We start from the raw sequence: 19411 nt of genomic DNA, 5'->3' as shown, positions 1-19411 counted from the left end.
ACTTGAGGCATGCACACACATCCTCGCCCTACAGCCGAGCACCCAGTGCACCAGTGGCCATTACACACCAGAGGTTACAGAGGTCAGACACACCCGCCCACACAGCCCCTACAGATGCACACCACGTGCATTCCCACAATGCACACGCCAACGCCCACCCCGCATGCATCCACAGTGCAAGTGGCCGGGACCCCGCCACCATGTCCACAGTGCACTTCAGGCCATCCTGCCAACCACGCCACCATAGGCTGGCATCTCACGCTTCCAAGAATCTGCCAGTTGCTAGAAACCATTGCGCCATGACAGCCATGTCCAGAGTGGTCTAGGCGCCGACTGCAGGCGCGCCCCAACTGCGCCAAGGCCTGGGGTTCTCAGCCACAGCATGACTCCACAACAAGCTCTCCCCCAGGCCCCTAGTGCACCCAGGGCTGCACTCTTCCAGCACGGCCACTTCTAAGAGGGCACCACATCACCAAGACAGCGCAGGGGCACTCCTCCAACACGTGGCAGAGCCGCATCCAGCCAGGCCACAGGAAGCCTTCTCAGAGGATCATGCGCTTAGCTGGCGAGGATCGGGGCTGCTCACCCACCCCAGGTTCCCAAGGTCCCTCCCTCGTGCACTAACGAGGGGAGGGAGACCCCTTGCAATGGCAATGGTGAACGAGAAGCAGGACTCTTTGGCTGTGCCGCCCATCACCAACAGTCAAGACTACCGCAGTCCACGTGCAGGAAACGGATTCTAGCAACCACGGGATGCCACCTGCCGTCCTTTCCCAGAAGCAGGGAAGGCAACCAAAACAGAGAAGGTGATAAAGCAAGATAGCCGCACACGAGGGAGGGAGGGAAGGGAGAGAGGAGGGAGGGAGGTGGAAGGAAGAAAGGGAGGGAAGGGAGAGAGGAGGGAAGGAGGTGGAAGGAAGGGAGGGAGGGAAGGGAGAAGGAAGTGAGGGAAGGGAAAGAGAAGGGAGGGAAGGGAGAGAGGAGGGAGGGAGAGAACTGGAAGTAAGGAAAGGAGGGAAGGGAGGTGGAAGTAAGGGAGGGAGGGAAGGGGATGGAAGAAAGAAAGGGAGGGAGGAAGGAAGAAAGGGAGGAAGGAAGAAAGGGAGGGAGGAAGGAGGAAAGGGAGGAAGGAAGAAAGGGAGGGAGGAAGGAGGGAAGGAAGAGAGAGAAGTGAAGGAAGGGAGGGAGAAGGAAGAGAGAGAAGTAAAGGAAGGGAGGGAGGGAGAAGGAAGAGAGAGAGAAGTAAAGGAAGGAAGGGAGGGAGGGAAGGTAGGTAGGAAGGAAGGGAGGGAGAGAGGAGGGAGGGAGGAAGCAGTAAGAGGAGGGAGGGAGGAAGGAGTAAGAGGAAGGAAGGGAGAAAGGAGAGAGGGAGGGAGGACGGAGAGAGGAAGGGAGGGAAGACGGAGAGAGGAAGGAAGGAAGGAAGGAAGGAAGGAAGGAAGGAAGGAAGGAAGGAAGGAAGGAAGGAAGGAAGGAAGGAAGGAAGGAAGGAAGGAAGGAAGGAAGGAAGGAAGGAAGGAAAGAAAGAAAGAAAGAAGGAAAGAAGGAAGGCCTGGAGGATTTGGAGGGACGGGGAATGAGGGAGGGGGAGGTAGGAAGGACGAGAGGAAGGGAACAAGGGTGGAAGGGGGGAAGAAGGAAGAGAGGAGGAAGAGAGGAAGGAAGAAAGGGAAGAGAGGAGGAAGGAAGGGACGAAACGAGGGAGGAAGGAAGGGAGGAGACGAGGGAGAAAGGAAGGATTGGAGAGAGGAGGAAGAAAGGAATGAAGGGACAGAGGAGGACGGAAGGAAGGAATGAACGATTGATTGGAGGCACGGGGAATGAGGGATGGCGGTGAGAAGGGAGTGAATGAAGGAGGGAGGGAATGAAGGAGTGAGGGTGGGAGGGGGAAGGAAGAGAGAAAGGACGAGATGAAGGAAGGAAGGAAAGGCGAGGGGAAAGGGACACAGACAAAAAAAACAGAGAGAGAAGTGCGGAAGCAAACAAAAGAATATATATAAAGAATATATAAGAATAGACCAAGAAAGGAAAGAAGCAAAAATGAGAAGGAAATGGAGAAAAAAACAACGTGAGAAAGAAAAGGGAATGAAGGCTGAGATGTTCCAGGGTGAGTTCACACATGTGCAAGTGGAGGATTCTGCAGTGCATTCACTCAGTAAGGTGGGAAGCAGAGAGAGAACACTGGAGAGAAGTGCAAGGGGGGAAAGGACAGCAAAGAAATGGGCGAGAATGGGAAGGGCCCTGCAAAGTGTCAGCCTGCCTCAGACACAGACTCTCCCACGTCCACCTGCTCAGAGAACAAACAGGTGCTGTTGGGACATTCATGGGGAACAGTCCACTTGCAAAGCATTGTGCGCTGCCCGGCTGCCCCCCGGCATTCGGCCAGTGCAACCGAAGAGAGACTGACCCAGACCTCTGAAAAGGGGTGACTTAGTGGAGGGGGGAGCGTCCCAGTGCAGGGACACTGTCCCACAACAAGCCCCGCATCGGCCCTTTAGTCTTGACCCTTAATTGCTTGCACGTGGCGTGCGCAGCAGGTGCCAAGTGTCCAAAGAGAGGGGGCAGTCAGTCTGTAGACTGCACAGGTCGGCTTGCTTGGCCAGTTTTCACAAAGTGCACTCCATACAGAGGTTTTAGGACTGCGCGTTCTTCTCCACATGCCCCAGAGACGCCCGTCCAGATGCACGGGGGGCTAAGTCGTGCCATGTACCTTTCTCCAAGCGATGGTAGGGAAGGGGTCCCCGGCAGCAGCGCATGGGATGAGTAGCTCTCTTCCGGCCTCCTGGCGGTATTCCCAGCCAGGCAACACTGTGAAGTAAGGAGGGTCCTGCAGGCAAAGCAAAAAAGCAGCCATTACTCAATGCGTGCCCACCTGTGTGGTCCCGCACGTTAGTGTCCAGATGTATTAACTGCTTCCGGCCATGGCACTACAAAACGCAAAGCACGGAAAATGCACACAAGAAGGCAGAGCTCACATGGCTCTACCAAAGGTGCACAAGACAGACAGCATGTTCGCAAGGCTACACGGATGAAAGCGCACACAAAGGAATACAGCTCAGAATACATTAACCAAGGTATAGACCGCACAGGCCCAATGGTGAGAGGGTAGGGAAGAGAGTCCAGACCGGCCGCACCTGGACTATGAGGCTCAAAAACCAGCTCGGGGCGGGGCGCTTACCTTTAGCACCAGGCGAGCAGGAGGGGATGGGCCCATCGTCCCCAGCGCATTATAAGGCACACAGGTGTAAGTGCCCAGAGAGTCCTCCGTCGCCTCCTCGATCCGGATGGAACCGTCTTCCTGCAGAGTCCAGCCAGAGAACTGAAGGAAAGAAGATGGCACGTGACATTGAGGACCACTTCCGGCCACGGGGATACATATGATAGAAATGCTTCGCACACTCCTTCCGTCAAGAGACACAGCATATTCTCCCGTGACTCACTCAGACCCACCAACACATGCCACCTCTAGCATGCACACTGAACACGAGCCTTGCCCAGCAACCATGCCCAAGTAGCAGGGTGCAGCCCTCCAGTAGGACTAGCATGCCACCTTCCTACCCTTTCGATTCTGAGGGGGCGTCCATCCTTGTTCCACTTGACTGTGATGACTGGCGGCTCGGCCTCAGCTGGGCATCGGATGAACCCATGAATCCCCACTGGCACATAAATGATGGAAGGCATGCCCACCACGCGAGCGGGATCTAGGAAAGAGCACAAGGATCAAAGCTCGTACACCCCCATACAGGAGATCTGTACAGCAAAGCACAATAGCCAGCACTGAACCACCACGCGGGAGGCTAAGCTAGCGGACAAGACCACCACGCGAGAGGCTATGCCAGCGAACATGACCACCAGGCGAGGCTATGCCAGCGAGCATAACCACCACGCGAGAGGCTATGCCAGCGAGCATGACCACCACGCGAGAGGCTAAGCTAGCGAACAAGACCACCACGCGAGAGGCTAAGCTAGCAAACAAGACCACCACGCGAGGCTATGCCAGCGAGCATAACCACCACGCGAGAGGCTATGCCAGCGAACATGACCACAACGCGAGAGGCTATGCTAGCGAACATGACCACCACGCGAGAGGCTTTGCCAGCGAACATGACCACCACACGAGGCTATGCCAGCGAACATGACCACCACGCGAGAGGCTATGCCAGCGAACATGACCACCAGGCGAGGCTATGCCAGCGAGCATAACCACCACGCGAGAGGCTATGCTAGCGAACATGACCACCACGCGAGAGGCTATGCCAGCGAACATAACCACCACGCAGGAGGCTAAGCTAGCGGACAAGACCACCACGCGGGAGGCTAAGCTAGCGGACAAGACCACCACACGAGAAGCTATGCCAGCGAACATGACCACCATGCGAGAGGCTATGCCAGCGAACATAGCCACCATGTAAGCAGCTATGCTACCGAATGCCCACCACGCGAGTAGCTATGCTAGCAAACATAACCACCACGCAAGAGGCTATGCTATCAACATACCATCACATCCAGTCACATACGTAAGTTAACCCTTGTGTTGGATCAGCAAGCTATAGATGCATGGTTTCAGAGGCATGCCTCTTGAATGGTTACATCTTTTTTATCTGATCATCAGCAAACCGTTTCGCATCATTCTTTTTCTTCTGCTCCTTATGCAATTACCTGTGGTGTCCCTCAAGGCTCCTCCCCTTCTCTTCTGTTATTTAACCTTTATCTCTGTTCTCTTGCTGATCTAATAACATCTTTTGGCGTCTGTTTTTACACCTATGCAGATGACACACAATTATTTTTCCGTCTTGACTCACAGTCTTCTGATTCCCCTTCTAATCTCAAGAACTACCTATCAGCAGTTTCATCTTGGATGACTAAAAACAGCCTTAAACTTAAAGGGAGTAAGACCGAAATTCTGGTTTTTGGCACCAAGACCCTAGCATGTTCTAGAATTCTTCCTTTTGGCCGGAGTCACTAGGTGTCCTTCCTGTACCTGGCCCTAGTGTAAAATGGCTGGAGGCTAAAATCCTTCCCTCGGGATCCGGAGAGGCCCAGATTGCTTCGGCCAACAGACTGAAATGGCTTAAGAAAGTTTTGCCTTTTCTTCCTTCTGTCTGCCGTGCTACTGTTGTCACCTCCTCCACAATGGGTTCCATTCACTATTGCAATGGGATCTATGTAGGACAACTAGACTATCTGATTCAAAGACTTCAGATTTTTCAGAATGCTGCAGCCCGACTAGCCCTGGGGGCCACCAGATTTGAGCATATTATGTCATTATTAGGCAAACTCCATTGGCTCCCGGTTAGGAGACGGATCGAGTTTAAGATCTTGTGCACCGGCCCTTCAACTCTTCCGGCTCCATGTTCTTTACGGCAGAAGCTTAAAGCCTACATTCCCTCTCGTAGGCTTCGTTCCAGCGATAAAAATCTTCTCTAAATGTCGCGTTTTCACAAATCTAGATCAGGTGGCTGCTATTTTTTATCCTGCTGCTAAGCTCTGGAACGCGCTTCCTCTGGCACCGCGTGGTCTCTCAGACCTTCTTGGTTTCAGGAAACAACTAAAGACCATGCTGTTCAATGCCTAACTTCTTTTGATGTCTGGATCTTTTTTTTCTCTGGTTTTTCTCTCTCCTTTATCACTCAGATGCTTTACTGCCCTTGGTCTGTGCTCTGCAATTTGTGATACATAAATACATATAGAATATGGACCAGCGAGCTATAGAATATGTTATCTGTTAGACATACTTAGGATTGGAATTAGGTTATGCAGAGTTGCTCTCTGTGAAGCCCAGGAGGGCGGCACAGCTGGCAGGTCCATTCTATAGTTTCTCAGGGCAAACGGCGGGGTATAGTTTGGATGGCCTTAGGAAACTATGTCCAGTGTTTCTACCATGCCATATTGCACGGCTTGGAAGCATTAGCATTGCCCGATTATGAATGGCTTAATGAATGTTTTGGAGGGCTGCTTTTGGAAACGACTGTTGAATCTTTCTCAGTCGGTTCCTATGGAGATGCTGAGGTTGGAACTTGGTTTAACCTCATTGGAGGCTATGGCCCTGAAACGCAGACGAGAGCTATATTTAAAGTCGGCAACTCTCTCCAAGTGGCCTCTCCTGGGTGTTTTGGCAGTGTTACGAGAAGGAACTTAAAACAAAAGGGGCTAATTTTGCATATTCTTTTTGAAATTATCAACTGGTCCCCTGCTACTTGTAATAATGAGGGTAGGGAGGACTATTATAAGCTTAAACATTCTGTTAACAAAAACCTTTGCTCTGGGATTGGAATCTTAATTTTTCACATTTAGAGAAATGTACTTCCTATCAGATGGTGTGGCTGATGTCATACATTTTTGAACCCCTCAAAAATACCTAATGGAATCCCTTGATTTGGAAGTTAGAAGGTTAATATTAAGACTCTACCAATCAGCTCCCGATGATGTCAATTACTGGACGTAGGCAGATCTTTAGGCTAAAAATAGATTCTGCAGGATTTGAATATGGACGCATATATTGGAAACTCCTAGACATGTGATGACAAGATGAAAACAACTAGGAAGTGTATACACGTGCAACCTGGGAGCTTTAGTGGGTGACTATGATGAGATTAAGCGTGAGAAATGTTGGTTCTATTGTTTAAACTCGGGTCTTGTGCATTTACAGATCGCTTCACTTTGAATTTGGGCAACAGTAGAGAAGCGTTTGAATCCTGAACTTGTATAAGAAAATATATTGACGCAGTAATGATATTTTATTTTTATAATGTTTCATTTTATGATTAATTGATGTTATGTATCAATAACTTTTATGCACTGTATAGATTTTAGTTTGTTTTACATTGCTACATGTGAAAATGTAACCCCTAGTCAGGGATTAATGACAGGATCCCCAGCGCGTTAAGCCACGCCGGGGATCCTGAAAAAAGAGAGAACATTGGATCCCTGGAGTAACAGCAGTGCCAGGGATGCGAGGGGCCCTTTACTCTGAAATTAAAAAAGAACCTATTGCCGGCATGAGCGGAGGGCCTCGGTTAACAGTGAAACCCTGCTAAAGTGTTACAGGTGCTCAGCTCTGTGCTCCGATACCACTGCAGCCCAGGCCTTCTTGCTGGCGCTCCCCTGATTAGCAGGGGAGAGGTTGCTGCCCCCCAGATGTTCCCATCACCACTGGGCTGGGGCACCTTTGATGACTGGTGCTCCCCATAGGGTGGGAGCACCCTAAATGTGTTTTTAGCCTTCCTGGGGGCTGGATTTCAATTAAGGGCCACCCCCTTTCACCTGAACTTCCTGGGCCACACCTGGCAGACGTGGCCCAAATGGAATGAGGCCCTCATGTCTCCTCTGAGGACTGGGCTGCATCTGACATACGCAGTCCAGCCGATATAGACTTTGCATCCCACACACTGTTGCCGCTGCTGCCCGTCACCACCTACTGCCAGCCCTACAAAGACTTTGGGGGTCCCTCGCACTGTTGCTGCTGCCTGCCGCCTACTGCCACCAGAGGCACCAGTGAAGAGCGCAGAAGGAAAGAAGAACCCGAGAGCAGCAGCAAGGACCTTGAGACAGCGCCGGCCAGGTTGTCTTGCAACAAAGGTCATTGTAAATAGTTCTTAATACAGGCACTGTATAGACTTGTACATATTTTTTTAAAGACTTTCAATATTTAAAGCACTTTGGGGTGCAATCAAAGGCCCCAAAGCAACGGAACTGAAGGGCTATGTGAAAAAGTCCTACCTGTCATTACCAAAGGAAAAGCAACATTTTAATTCACAAAGGCAGAAGAAATTCAAAGGTCCCTTTCACATGAAAAACAGGATTTTTAAACACGGACACAAAAACAGTTTTGCAGGTGTGTTTGCAAGTTAAAGCAAGACATGAGAAAAATGTTCCCCAGCCAGCAAAAATATGTCAGGGAAAAGACAGGGTGTGTGGGTTGACCAAAAGTAATGTATATTATGCTTCATATGCAAATACCAGAAAAACATTTGAAAAGAAAAGCCCACTTTGTTGCCAGAAAAAGTTCCTGTAGGCCAGAGGCAGACTATGTGGGTGTCTTTCTGCAGTGAAAATCCAGAGAAGGCTAAAACAATAATGTAATCCAAGTACAGATTGGAAAAGCACATCACATTACTGGCTGAGAAAGAAATGCAGAATTTTCACTGAAACTACCAACCATCAAAAAGTGGTGCATGTGACAATTCAGACTAACTTTTCGGCAGAATAACAAACAGCAGATAATTAAAAGTGTATTTTATTAATCACTGAAAGAAACAGCCCTGTACTTTCAGTGCAAAAAGCAAAGTGAACCCTTAAAACACGCAGTATGTCAAGGAATCATGGCTGATGTTAGAAAATGCAAATTGTGAGTTCCTTTCAGCCAAGGACAAAGGGTGGGCCTCTGGGCAAAATTCACAAAGGACTTCCACACTGAAAGCCCGGCTTGCATCCTAACTGTTCACAACTGCAATACAATGTGTCCCGAAGGGTGCTGAAAATCAAGTTTCCCTAGACTTGCTGTCTCTGAAAGCCCAGCTCTAGGCAAGAAAAAGGGAACTGGCCGTTGCATCCCAGGCATTTACGATCTGCAACAAACTTCAAACACAAAGAGACTATTAAAATACTGGACAAGAGAGAGACATGGCTTGGAGGAAGCAGAATCCCTATTTGAATTAACCTAAAGATGTACTATCAATTTAAACAGACTATTATAACTTTAGCCTTTTTTCAGCAACCATAAGTCGGACTTTCTTGGTTGATGTGTCAATTTTTATGTAAATTCCAGGCGAGTTTAGTAATATAAAATTCCTCCACCTGTGATTTAGGGAATTGTAATGGTGGGCTAAAAGGTGTTCCTGCCTGCAATGAGTATCTCATGACTTTAAGAGTTGGTTAACAGGTGGGGAGTAAAATGAAGTATTTCTTGAATAAATTGTATGTTCCTAATGATTATGCTTTTTGTAAAAACGGTGGAAAATTGCCAAGACTATGCAACATGGTGTGGACCCGGCTGTTTATGAAATTCACCTTGATAAGATGAATCAGAAAAAATATATATATTATGACAGTTACTAGTAAAATTATGAAGTATTGCCACATAGCTAGTTTTTGCAAAAAACGTGAGTGACATGAGAACAAATGGGTATTGCAAATGGAAGCTGCCATGTGTCTGCTCCAGACTCCCAAGCCAATCCTTAGGGAGAGACTGAATTTGGAAGGAGAGAGCAGGGTAACTGTTCAATCCTATTTGCGAGAACTCTTGCAAGGTACTCCCAGAGATTGTAAATGACAGAAACGGAAGAGCTCCTAAAATATCACCGGGAAGAGAGCTGCTGAAAATTGCCATCCGACAGCTGCCAGGAAACACCAACAGGAGATTTTGCTGAAATTGCATCTGGGTTTAGCCATCTATAGCTGATGTCTCTTGCCGAGGAGGCCTAAAAAGCTGACTGGACTCTATGGTGAAGAGCTGGGGACCATTCTTGGGGGTGGAGTGACCAGACCCCTGCCTTGTCCTCTGGCTTTCCTGAACTTTAAACAGAGGTATTCAATGTAAGTAGACTTGAGCCCTTTGTAACCAAATAGAGGGGGAATCTGCAGGCCTTACATCCTTCCCTTTTATAGTGGGCAGAGGAGAGGGAGGGGGCAAAACTGTATTGATCCATAGCCTATTTAACTAAAATATTAATTTTATTAATTCCCCTTGGCAAACACAAAGGGGTGATTTTTGTTAAAATTCAAAATTAACAAAGCTCATTCCCGATGCACGCTGAAAACTAAAAACTGTAATGTAAATGGGTAATCCTATTTTGCCTGTTGCCCAGACTTCTTTTTGGAAGAGGGGTGTCTTTGTCCCCTAAACTAACAAATCCCTAAACTGCCAGCTTCCCCAACACAGGCCTTTAAGTGGAGGCGGGGGGGTCTGAAATCCCAAATTGTTAAATCATCGCAATTTTTATGTCCGACTTCCCAAACACAGACCAAAGTGGGGGCGGAGGGGTTGGAAAAACCAACTGCTAAATCACCCTGTGTTTATTTAATGCCGGCCTTTTCAGCATGTAGAAATTAAGCATGCAGCAAAACTAAAATTGTACAGCATTGCAAATGTAAAGTGTTGTTATTCAGGGATCAATGTTGGTGATCATTTGTTTTGAAGTTTGTATAAAGTTAAGTATTGTGATTTTAGTTTTCCCAACCAAATTGCACAAATTATTTATGTAGAGAGAAGTTTATTGTGTTATGGTGTGTGACATTTTAGTGCGATTTTCTATTACCTATCATCCGAATAAATACAAATATCTTTCCTGTACACCGGCCTGGTTCTTGGCTCAGTGCTTACTCAGGGGGAGCGATCCAATGGGTATGATATGCATCACAAATAGGGCTGAATAAAGAACTGACATTAAACTGTTCATTGTGTGACACCTAGATTGGGGAGGGGAGGAACTACCAGTGTTGAGGGTGGCTTCTCAATAAACCGTTACAGTATTAGGTGTGAATGTTCCCTTCTCATAGGGTGTGTGGGGGGGATACAGGGGCTTGGCCCCACCATCCACACCATGATGTGGCACCCAAATATGGTATGGGAAAGATTCCCCCCCCCCACTTCCCTACAACACCACTGGCGTGAACCAGGGCACATTCACATGATGTCTACTACCCCTGCCAGCTCACAAGAAAGTGGGGGCAGAGTGCCCAAGGAGGGAGGGCAAAGTGAGAGGAAAAGCAGGAGCAGGGGTCTCAGTGAGAAAGATCTGAGTCTTACTGACATTAAGGAAGAGATCGTTAGAGGCATACCACGCCTGAATAGCATATAGACAGTCAGGGATGAGCAAGGAGGAGGCAGAGGGTAGCATGAAAGAGAGCTGCATGTCATCTGCATAACACTGAAAGTTAGAGGAAAAGGTAGAGATCAGGAGGGCCAAAGGGGCTAGATGGACACGGAGGAGCTAGGGGGAGATGATAGAGCCCTTGGGAACACCACATGTGGACAGATAGGTGGTGGAGAGAAGAACAAATTACTTACCAACTGTAATGTTCTTTCGACTGGATGTTCCTCCCACGTATTCCTCATCTTAGATATCTTGTATCCCAGCTCTGCCGCTTCAGATTTTTTTTTTTCACCAGAGAGTGCTGTACTCGAAGCCGCAGAGTAGTAGTCCCTCGAGGGTCGCTGTTGAGCGTCGACGTCATCTACAGTATAAAGGGCTCGAGCCGCGCCCGTTAGTTCAGTTCTGTTTTTACGGTGTTAATGATTGCATCAGTTGATCAGGCTTTCAAAGTCCTTTGGCTCTTAAGGAAGTTCAAGTGCAACTGGCGTAAACTGTACGGAGGGGTAGGTTGGGTGGGTCGATGAGGAATATGTGGGAGGAACATCCAGTCGAAAGAACGTTACAGTTGGTGAGTAACTTGTTCTTCGAATGGATTGTGTCCTCCCACGCATTCCTCATCTTAGATAGGCTCCCAAAGCAGTACGAATTTGGAGGAGGGAGTACCAGTAATTTCAATCATGGACTGAATGAAGGACGGCTTTTGCAAATAAGCCTCCTTGATATGATGTAGAGTCCAAGCAGTAATGCTTCACAAAAGTGTGCATTGACGACCAGGTGGCCGCAGCACGAAAATCCTTCATTGGAACACCCCTCTGATGAGGATAGCTCAGCGGCAACGTGCTCGCCTTGGAAACAAGACGTTGCCATTCCCCTGGTTGAATGAGCCCTTAGCCCACCTGGAGGCTCCTTCCCAGCCACTTTGTAGCACCTTGAGATTGCTAGAATTATCCATCTGGATAGAGTTTGCTTAGATACTACAAGGCCCAATTTGTGTCCAGTATATCCAACGAATATTTTGTCACATTGTCAGAAATTTGCCAGTCTAGAAATATAGAAACTGAGAGGCCTTTTTGGGTCCAGTCTGTGCAATCTCTCCTCCTCTTTACTTGCATGTGGAGAGGGTAAAAAGAAGCTTAGGTAATCTTCTGTGACAGGTGGAAATCAGAAACTATTTTAGTTAAGAAGGATAGCTTGACCCTTAGAATGACTTTGTCCCTATGGAAAATGGTGTGAGAAGGTTTACACGAGAGTGCCTGCAACTCACTCACCCTGCGTGCTGATGTTATAGACACTAGCAAAATTGTTTTCAAAGAAAGGAGCCTTAACGGGCAAGAATGTAAAGGCTCAAAAGGGGCACACATTAGAAACTTTAATACTAAATTTAAATCCCAGGTAGGAACCTGAAATGGCGTTGGAAGGTACACATTTGTGAGTCATTTTAGAAACTGGGTAACTAAAGGCATTTTAAAATAAGAAACATCTTCCGAGGAGCGCTTGAAGATAAATAGCGCTGCTAGGTATCCTTTAATAGTGCCAACTTGCAGCCCTAAATTGGCTAAATGTAAAAGGAAAGAAAGTACTGTCGGAATATTACATAAGAATGGGTCCACATTTTTATCCCTGCACCAGATACTGAAGTTGTTCCAATGACACCGATACAGGGATTTTGTTGCTGGCCTCCTGGCCGAAAGCAAAATCTCCATTACGTCATCCGGGAGGTCCCAATCCTTATATCTCAGCCTCTCAGAAACCAAGCGCGAAGGCCGAGTGTCTTGACCTCTGGACGGAGAACCCGACCTTCCTCTTGCGAGAGAAGATGCTCTCTTTGTGGAAGACGTATTGGAGGGCAGATGGACATGTCCAGAAGGTCCGGGTACCACGTCCTCCTGGCCCAATCCGGGGCAATTAGGATCATGGTTTTCCTGAACTTCCTCAACCTCCTGATTACATGAGGAATCACGGGGACTGGAGGAAACGCGTATAGGAGTGGAAATACCCAGTCCACCACGAATGCGTCCCCTAGAGCTCCTCTGGGGGAAAATGAGCAGTACAGTTTGCACTTCCGGTTGGCCCTGGTCGCGAACAGATCAACTTGAGGGGTTCCCCAAAGGGCGAAGATCTCCAGGACTTCCTGAGCTAGTTCCCACTCGTGGGAGACTGTGCCCTGCCTGCTCAGAGCGTCCGCAGCCGTGTTCTGCTCTCCGGCTAGGTGAACAGCCGATAGAGAAATTCCTTCTTGCATTGCCCAGAACCAGAGCTGCATTGCCTCTCTGCACAGCGGAAGTGATCCTACGCCTCCTCTTTAGTTGAGGTAGTATATGGCCACTGTGTTGTCCGTCATTATCAGAACGTTCTTTCCCCGTACAGAGAGCAGAAAGGCCTTCACCGCTAGTCTGATTGCCCTCAGCTCCAAAAGGTTGATGTGTAGTTTGGACTCGGATGCAGACCAACAACCGCTTATCGTCAGATCGTTGGTGTGGGCTCCCCAACCCGTGAGTGAGGCGTCCGTCACTACCGTTATCTCCAGGCATGGTTGCCAAAAAAGGTTCTCCCTTGAGGATATTTTCCCCTGCAAGCCCACCATAGACGATCTTGAGCCACTCTGGCAGAAACTTGCAGAAGATCTGACATCGCCCCCGAAAATTGGGACCATTGAGTCCTGAGGGCTCATTGAAGGGATCTCATTCTCAATCTGGCCTCTGGCACCAGAAAAATGCAGGATACCATGAGGCCCAGCAACCTTAGAAAATCAAAGGCCGGCAGATGTTGGGCATTCTAAAACTTTGTTACCATCTGCAGAATGTGGTGAGCTCTCTCCTCGGGAGGCGAGGCTTTACCTGAGGAAGTATCCAGAATTGCTCCGATTAATTGGAGTCTTTGGCATGGAACCGTTCGTGACTTCTTGTAATTGAGGGAGAAGCCCAGTCTATGTAAGAAGTGGCAGGTCATGGTCAGATGTTCCTGGGCTCGTTTGGGTAAACTTGCCCTGATTAGCCAATCATCCAGGTAAGGGTAGACGGGAATCCCCCCTCTCCTGAGACTTGCTGCCACTACAGCCATCAGCTTGGTGAAAACCCTCGGGCGGAGGTCAGCCCAAATGGCAGAACCTGAAACTGATAGTGAGAGCCGCCAACTGCGAACCTCCGGTACATTCTGTGCTTGAGATGGATTGGCACATGAAAGTAAGCATCCTGAAGGTCCAATGAAACCAGCCAGTCCTGAAGCTGAAGAGCCTCAAGGATATGAGAAAGGGTCACCATCTTGAACTTGTCCTTCCTGAGGAATGTATTCAACTTTCTTAAGTCCAAGATGGGTCTCAATCCTCTGTCTTTTTCGGGGATGAGAAAATACAGGGAGTACCAACCCTTGTTCCTATCCGCTACAGGTACATGTTCTATTGCACCTTTCTCTAGCAGGGTTGAAATCTCCTGCACAAAGGAGCGTGTCTGGAATTTTTACAGTTGGCTCCCGGTGGATGATCTCTTTGATGAAAAGGAAGGCAGTAACCATGGGCCACTATCTGTAGCGCCCAGGCATCTGACTTAATGCCCCACCATTTGTTCAGATACCGAGTGATATTGCCTCCCACCGGGGTCTTGTGGGTGAAGACCTCAGAGTGGCTTGGCAGCTACTGCAGAAGCAGCTGAGGAGGAATTAGCTGCTGCTGGGGCTGATATAGCACCCTTCCCTCTTCCACCACGAGGGGGTTTTCTCTGTTTGCCTCTTTGACTGGCCTGTTCCCTCCCTCTTCCAAAAGAGGAGTAGAAACGAAAGGGACGGCTCCTCCAGGAAGATGACCTTGCGGAGTGTTGCTGAGGCTACCTTATAGCGGCACTGAGTGATTTAGCTGCCGCTTTAGAGGTCTACAGCTTCTCCAAGCTCTCATCCGCCTTACTGCCGAACAGCCTCAAGCCGTCAAAGGGTATATTGAGTAATCTGGATTGCACGTCAGGTGCAAAACCAGATTTCCAAACCATGCAAATCTGCGCAGGACTCTGCTAGACGCCATGGACCTGCTTATGCTATCAGCAGTGCCCAATCCTGACTGGAGACATTCCTCCATAGCCGCCTCTTTTCCATCTTTCACTATCACCAGGAAACCATCCCGTTCCTCACCCTCCAGGATGTGTTCAGCCGCTGATGTCATACAGTCCCACAGGGTGTATGTAAATTTTGCCAAAGTGCAGTGTTACATTCATATATTTAAGGGCCATACTGCCCGAAGAGAAGACTTTCCTGGGCCAAGCATCAACTTTTTTGTCATGCCTGTCAGGTGGTATCAAAGGATAAGAACACTGTCTACTGGAGGTTTCAGCTTGTACCACCAAGCTTTCTGGCGAGGGATGCTTAGCCAGGTACTTAGGATCTGATGAGGATGGCCTGTACTTTCCCACAAACTTCTTATTTACTTCAGGCCCAGAATCCGGGGAATCCCAATTTGCCATCACCCTTTTCTGCAGTGCCATATGGAAAGGGAGGACAGGGTCCCTTTGAGGTCCCTCATTAAGGATGTCAGTCATATCGTCCTGATCGAATGTAGGGGAAGTTGTTTTCCATCCCATGAAGTCAATGACTCTTCCCATTAGGTTTCTTTACCCAGGGTCTGCATGATCTGCAGACCCTGGGATCTGCAGGGTCTGGCCTCTCAAACTCTACTTCAGGGGCAGTATCTAGGCCACTGGCTGTCTGAAGGCAGTCATAAAGAATAGGCATTTTAGAATGTGGGTCTATCAATTCCTCAGGTACCTCCTTGGTTCCAAATCTAACCCCAGCTGAAGTAACATCCTCTTCAGAGGACTGCTCCTCGAAAATAGAGGACATAGATCTGAAATATTCCTGCCTGGGTTGAGGATGGAAGATTTTTTGTGGTAAATGGGGTGGCATTGACCTAGGTTTAGACAATGGCATTGATTTTGGCATCTGTATTAAAGAATGCCTCGATAAAGGCGTCAAAGGTATGGACGATGTCTTCAACGTTTTCGAAGGAGGCTTTAACGTCGTCGAAGGAAGCTTCAACACTGTTACGGAAGGTATCGACGCCAACTGTCGTCGAAGACTGTGGCAAGTCGATATTCGACTTCGACGTGGATGCCATTTTGTCCGTTACCCCCGATTTATGCACCAGTGGTTTTACTGGTTTTTCATAAGGTGTCGGAGAATTTTCCCCCAATGACACCCTCGACTTTTTGTCGGATCTCGTGTGCCTGGTCTTTGATCTCCCTCCGTCACCTTTGGAGTGGGCAGGGGCATGATCTTTACACAGCTTTTTCGAGGGGGTCTGGGCTGCTTTTTTGAAAATGTTAAGCATCAAAGTCCTAAAGGCCTCCCATTTTTCAGGGGAATCATGCTTGGAGGGATAGGATATAACCCTTCTCTCAGACAAGGAGGATGAAGAACTATGACGTCGCTTTTTCGATTTTTTGGAAGACGAAGAGGATTTCCTCATGTGACTCTTAGACTTCGATCTCCTCGACCTGTGTCGAGACTTTTCCACTCGACCCTCCTGAATCTCTTTGTCTTTTCGAAGACTTATAAGATTCCTCCCTCACCGCCAGCTTACCTTTCTGTTCCTTAAGAGCCTTATTGGACATAGCCTGACAAGAAACCACATTTGTCAACCCGATGGTCAGGGCTCAGCCACCAAAGGCAATTATGATGGGGGTCGGTAATCAACATTTTTCTACCACACTTCAAAACATTTCATCGAAGAAAACCTGATGTGCCGTTGTTGACACGAAGCAGAGCTCGGGAAAACGGAACTGAGCTAACGGGCACGGCTAAAGCCCTTTATACTGCAGATGACGTCGACGCTCGATGGCGGCACTAGAGGGAATACAACTCTGCGGCTTCGAGCACAGCGCCCTCTGGTGAAGAGCTGGGAGACAAGATATCTAAGATGAGGAATACGTGGGAGGACACAATCCATTCAAAAGGACCCACACTGAACATGGGAAGGTCGGTCCAGGAGGAAAGAGGTCAGCCATGCCAGAGCCTGATCCGTGATGCCCTGGGTCTCGAAGAGACAATTAATCAGGATGTTATGGTTGACTGTGTCAAATGCAGAGGAAAGATCAAGGAGAATGAGGACAGAGGGAGTGCTAGAGTCAAGATTAGAGAACAAAACTTCACAGGTATTCAGGAGTGCAGTTTCCGTGCCTCTGGCTGCTTTAAAGCCAGACTGATGGTCATGGAGACAACAAACAGATTCAGTTTGGAGGCTTAGCTAGGAGATAGTCAGGGCTATCCATGGCTGAACAGGTCTCATCCACCTGCCAGAAGGTGCATTTTAAACTACGTATCCTATGGAAAGTCCTTCCTTGTATTCCATCCAAATTCCATTCTCCGGTGAGATCATCCTTAGTAATTAGTAACATTGATTACTGTAACGCTCTGTACTTCCGCGGCACCTGTTCCATCGCCTGCAGTTGCTGCAGAATATGGCAGATACAGCTGTACTCCACCCCCCTTTCGGCGCCCATATGACACTGCTTCTGCGCCAGCTTCATTGGCTTCCAGTTGAATAGCGCATTATATTCAAGTTGCTGTGTCTGGTCCACAAAGCCTTTTATAAAACTGGAGCAGAATACCTTCAAAGTGTTGCCTCTACAAACCCTGCAGGTCTCTTCGTTCCCACTCTTTGAAAACGTTTACGCCCCCTCAGGGTCAGACTCTCACGGGTCAGTGGCCGAGCCTTCTCTGTGGCTGCAGCAAAGGCATGGAACTGTCTTCCTTTCTGTCTGTGTGACATTGAGGCCCACCTCTACTTTTGATGAGCTCTTAAAACCTTCCTCTTTTGAGTATTCGACTCCATTGGTGGGCTCTCACCTCTACAGTTGTAGCGCCATAATGCTCTCGGGCGAAAGTTGCGCTGTATAAGTATAAAAAATTAAACAAACATTTTTTTTCAAACTCTTCTCCAGGTGTTTGCCCAGGAAAGGAGCGATAGAGATCGAGTGATAGTTAGCCAGGATGGAGGGGTCGGCAGAAGGCTTTTTTAGTAGGGGGTGCACAAGGAAGTGCTTCAGAAGGGAGGGGAAAGATCCAGTGGCGAAGGAGTGATTACAGAAATTGGCCAAGGTTGGAGAGAGAGAGAACAAATATTGCCCTTAATGGTTCTGGAGGAGCAGGGGTCACCTGTTTGAATGAGACTTTCATAGAGCAGACTTTTCTGGAAACATCATCAGGTGGAGAGAGGTGGAGGGAGGAGAGAAGGAGCGGAGGGCAGCAGAGATCTCATACGGACTTCCCATCTTCAGTGCTGGAGAAGAACATGAAACTCAGGGGGAGAATAACCAAGGAGAGCTGAGGAGGCAGAGGTTGAAAGGAAGGAGGGATAAGGAGGAGAGGGGTTTCCATAGTGAACATAGGTAGGCACCAAAATAGGAGGAGAACATTGTTAGTGGATTGAAGGAAAAGATGACAGTAGGAGGAGAAGAGTGGGGTTGTCCCTGGAGACATAGGGCATGCCACAGACTGCCCGTAAGACAAAAATGGTCACACAGTTTTCTGGAATGAGCAGGAAGAGGAACAAACGAGTGAGAAGGGGTCCTACCCTCAATACCCTGAAGGCACGATTGCTGCAAGTGGCAATCGTCCATATTTGGGACCCAAAGGTAAAGCTGGATGTCATCCAATTACTGGTGCATGGGGACCCCCCGCCCCAAAAAAAAAAATCAGGTCACATTGCCTAGGAGGTTCCGTATAGATTTAGAAAAAGAGCTGTGCCAGTATTGACCCTTGATTCACACAGAAGGGTTTGAGACCAATGAATACACAGCCAGCCCCATCCTGACTCACTGAGATTGGTCTGCCAGAAGGAAGTGAAAGGAGGGCAACCAAAGCCCCCAACATCAGAATGTTGTGGTGGTCAAGATTATGCAACTCTGCTGAAACTATGACATACACTAGAAGGGCACGCCCGCCCCAGCCAACATCCAGCCCCTAGAGAAGACGTGCACTTATGGCTCGACCATTTCAGGGCTGCAGCAATGACAAAAACCACACAGAGTGGGGTGCAGGGGGCAAACATTCAGGGAAAAGAGCCTGTTCCCCAAAAAGGCCTTCCCTGTAAAGGGAACAGTACTAATGAAAGGCTGACCGTTTTGGAGTTTAAGGGGGTCCAAAGTAGAGTTTCCAGCAGTGGGGGGACGTGGCAAACTTCATTAGGAAATGTCCTCTATGCACAGGAACAGATTACAAAGGAAAGCCAGGAGAAGAAGAACAGAGAAGAGCAACATTTCATCAGAGAAGCAGGAAAGGCCCTCCGTAAGCATGAGAAGAGCTTAATAGGCCGCGGATCCAAGCAGTTTGGGAACTTAAGCTGCAGCGATGTCTGGACAATAGGTGTACCCAACTGAGACATGTTGTTTGAGAAGAAGTGAGCAAGCTTGTCACACTTTTGTGGTGGCAGGTGATAGAGGCTTCACAAGTTGATAATTTAAAGAATAAATGGATTTGGGGCAGTAGATAATGGAGCGGTATGGCACAAAGACCTGGCTGCATTTGAAGCAGTCTCTAACAGGTATTGAGAGGCACACACAAGGCCAAGCTACTGAGAGCCGGCATTGTTTCTGAGTGTTATGCCAGAAGAATGCCAT

The 19411-nt window shown here is 48.5% G+C and overlaps 1 protein-coding gene across 7 annotated transcripts in view; it reads right to left on the bottom strand.

The window, feature by feature from the left end:
- The window catches only part of IGSF9B (immunoglobulin superfamily member 9B), a 1213970-nt gene that overhangs the window by 667314 nt on the left and 527245 nt on the right, over nt 1-19411 (bottom strand). For all 7 annotated transcript variants that reach the window (XM_069614121.1, XM_069614116.1, XM_069614120.1 and 4 more), the window contains exons 8-10: nt 3559-3701; nt 3179-3319; nt 2711-2827 (exon numbers count right to left, since the gene is read on the bottom strand). In XM_069614121.1, coding sequence (XP_069470222.1) covers nt 2711-2827; nt 3179-3319; nt 3559-3701 — 401 coding nt within the window. The remainder of the gene's footprint in view (nt 1-2710; nt 2828-3178; nt 3320-3558; nt 3702-19411) is intronic.

The sequence above is a fragment of the Ambystoma mexicanum genome, chromosome 9 (genome assembly GCF_040938575.1).
Source record: "Ambystoma mexicanum isolate Mex_15411 chromosome 9, UKY_AmexF1_1, whole genome shotgun sequence".
Taxonomy (NCBI): Eukaryota; Metazoa; Chordata; class Amphibia; order Caudata; family Ambystomatidae; genus Ambystoma; species Ambystoma mexicanum.
This window is presented reverse-complemented; position numbering and strand designations above follow the sequence as displayed.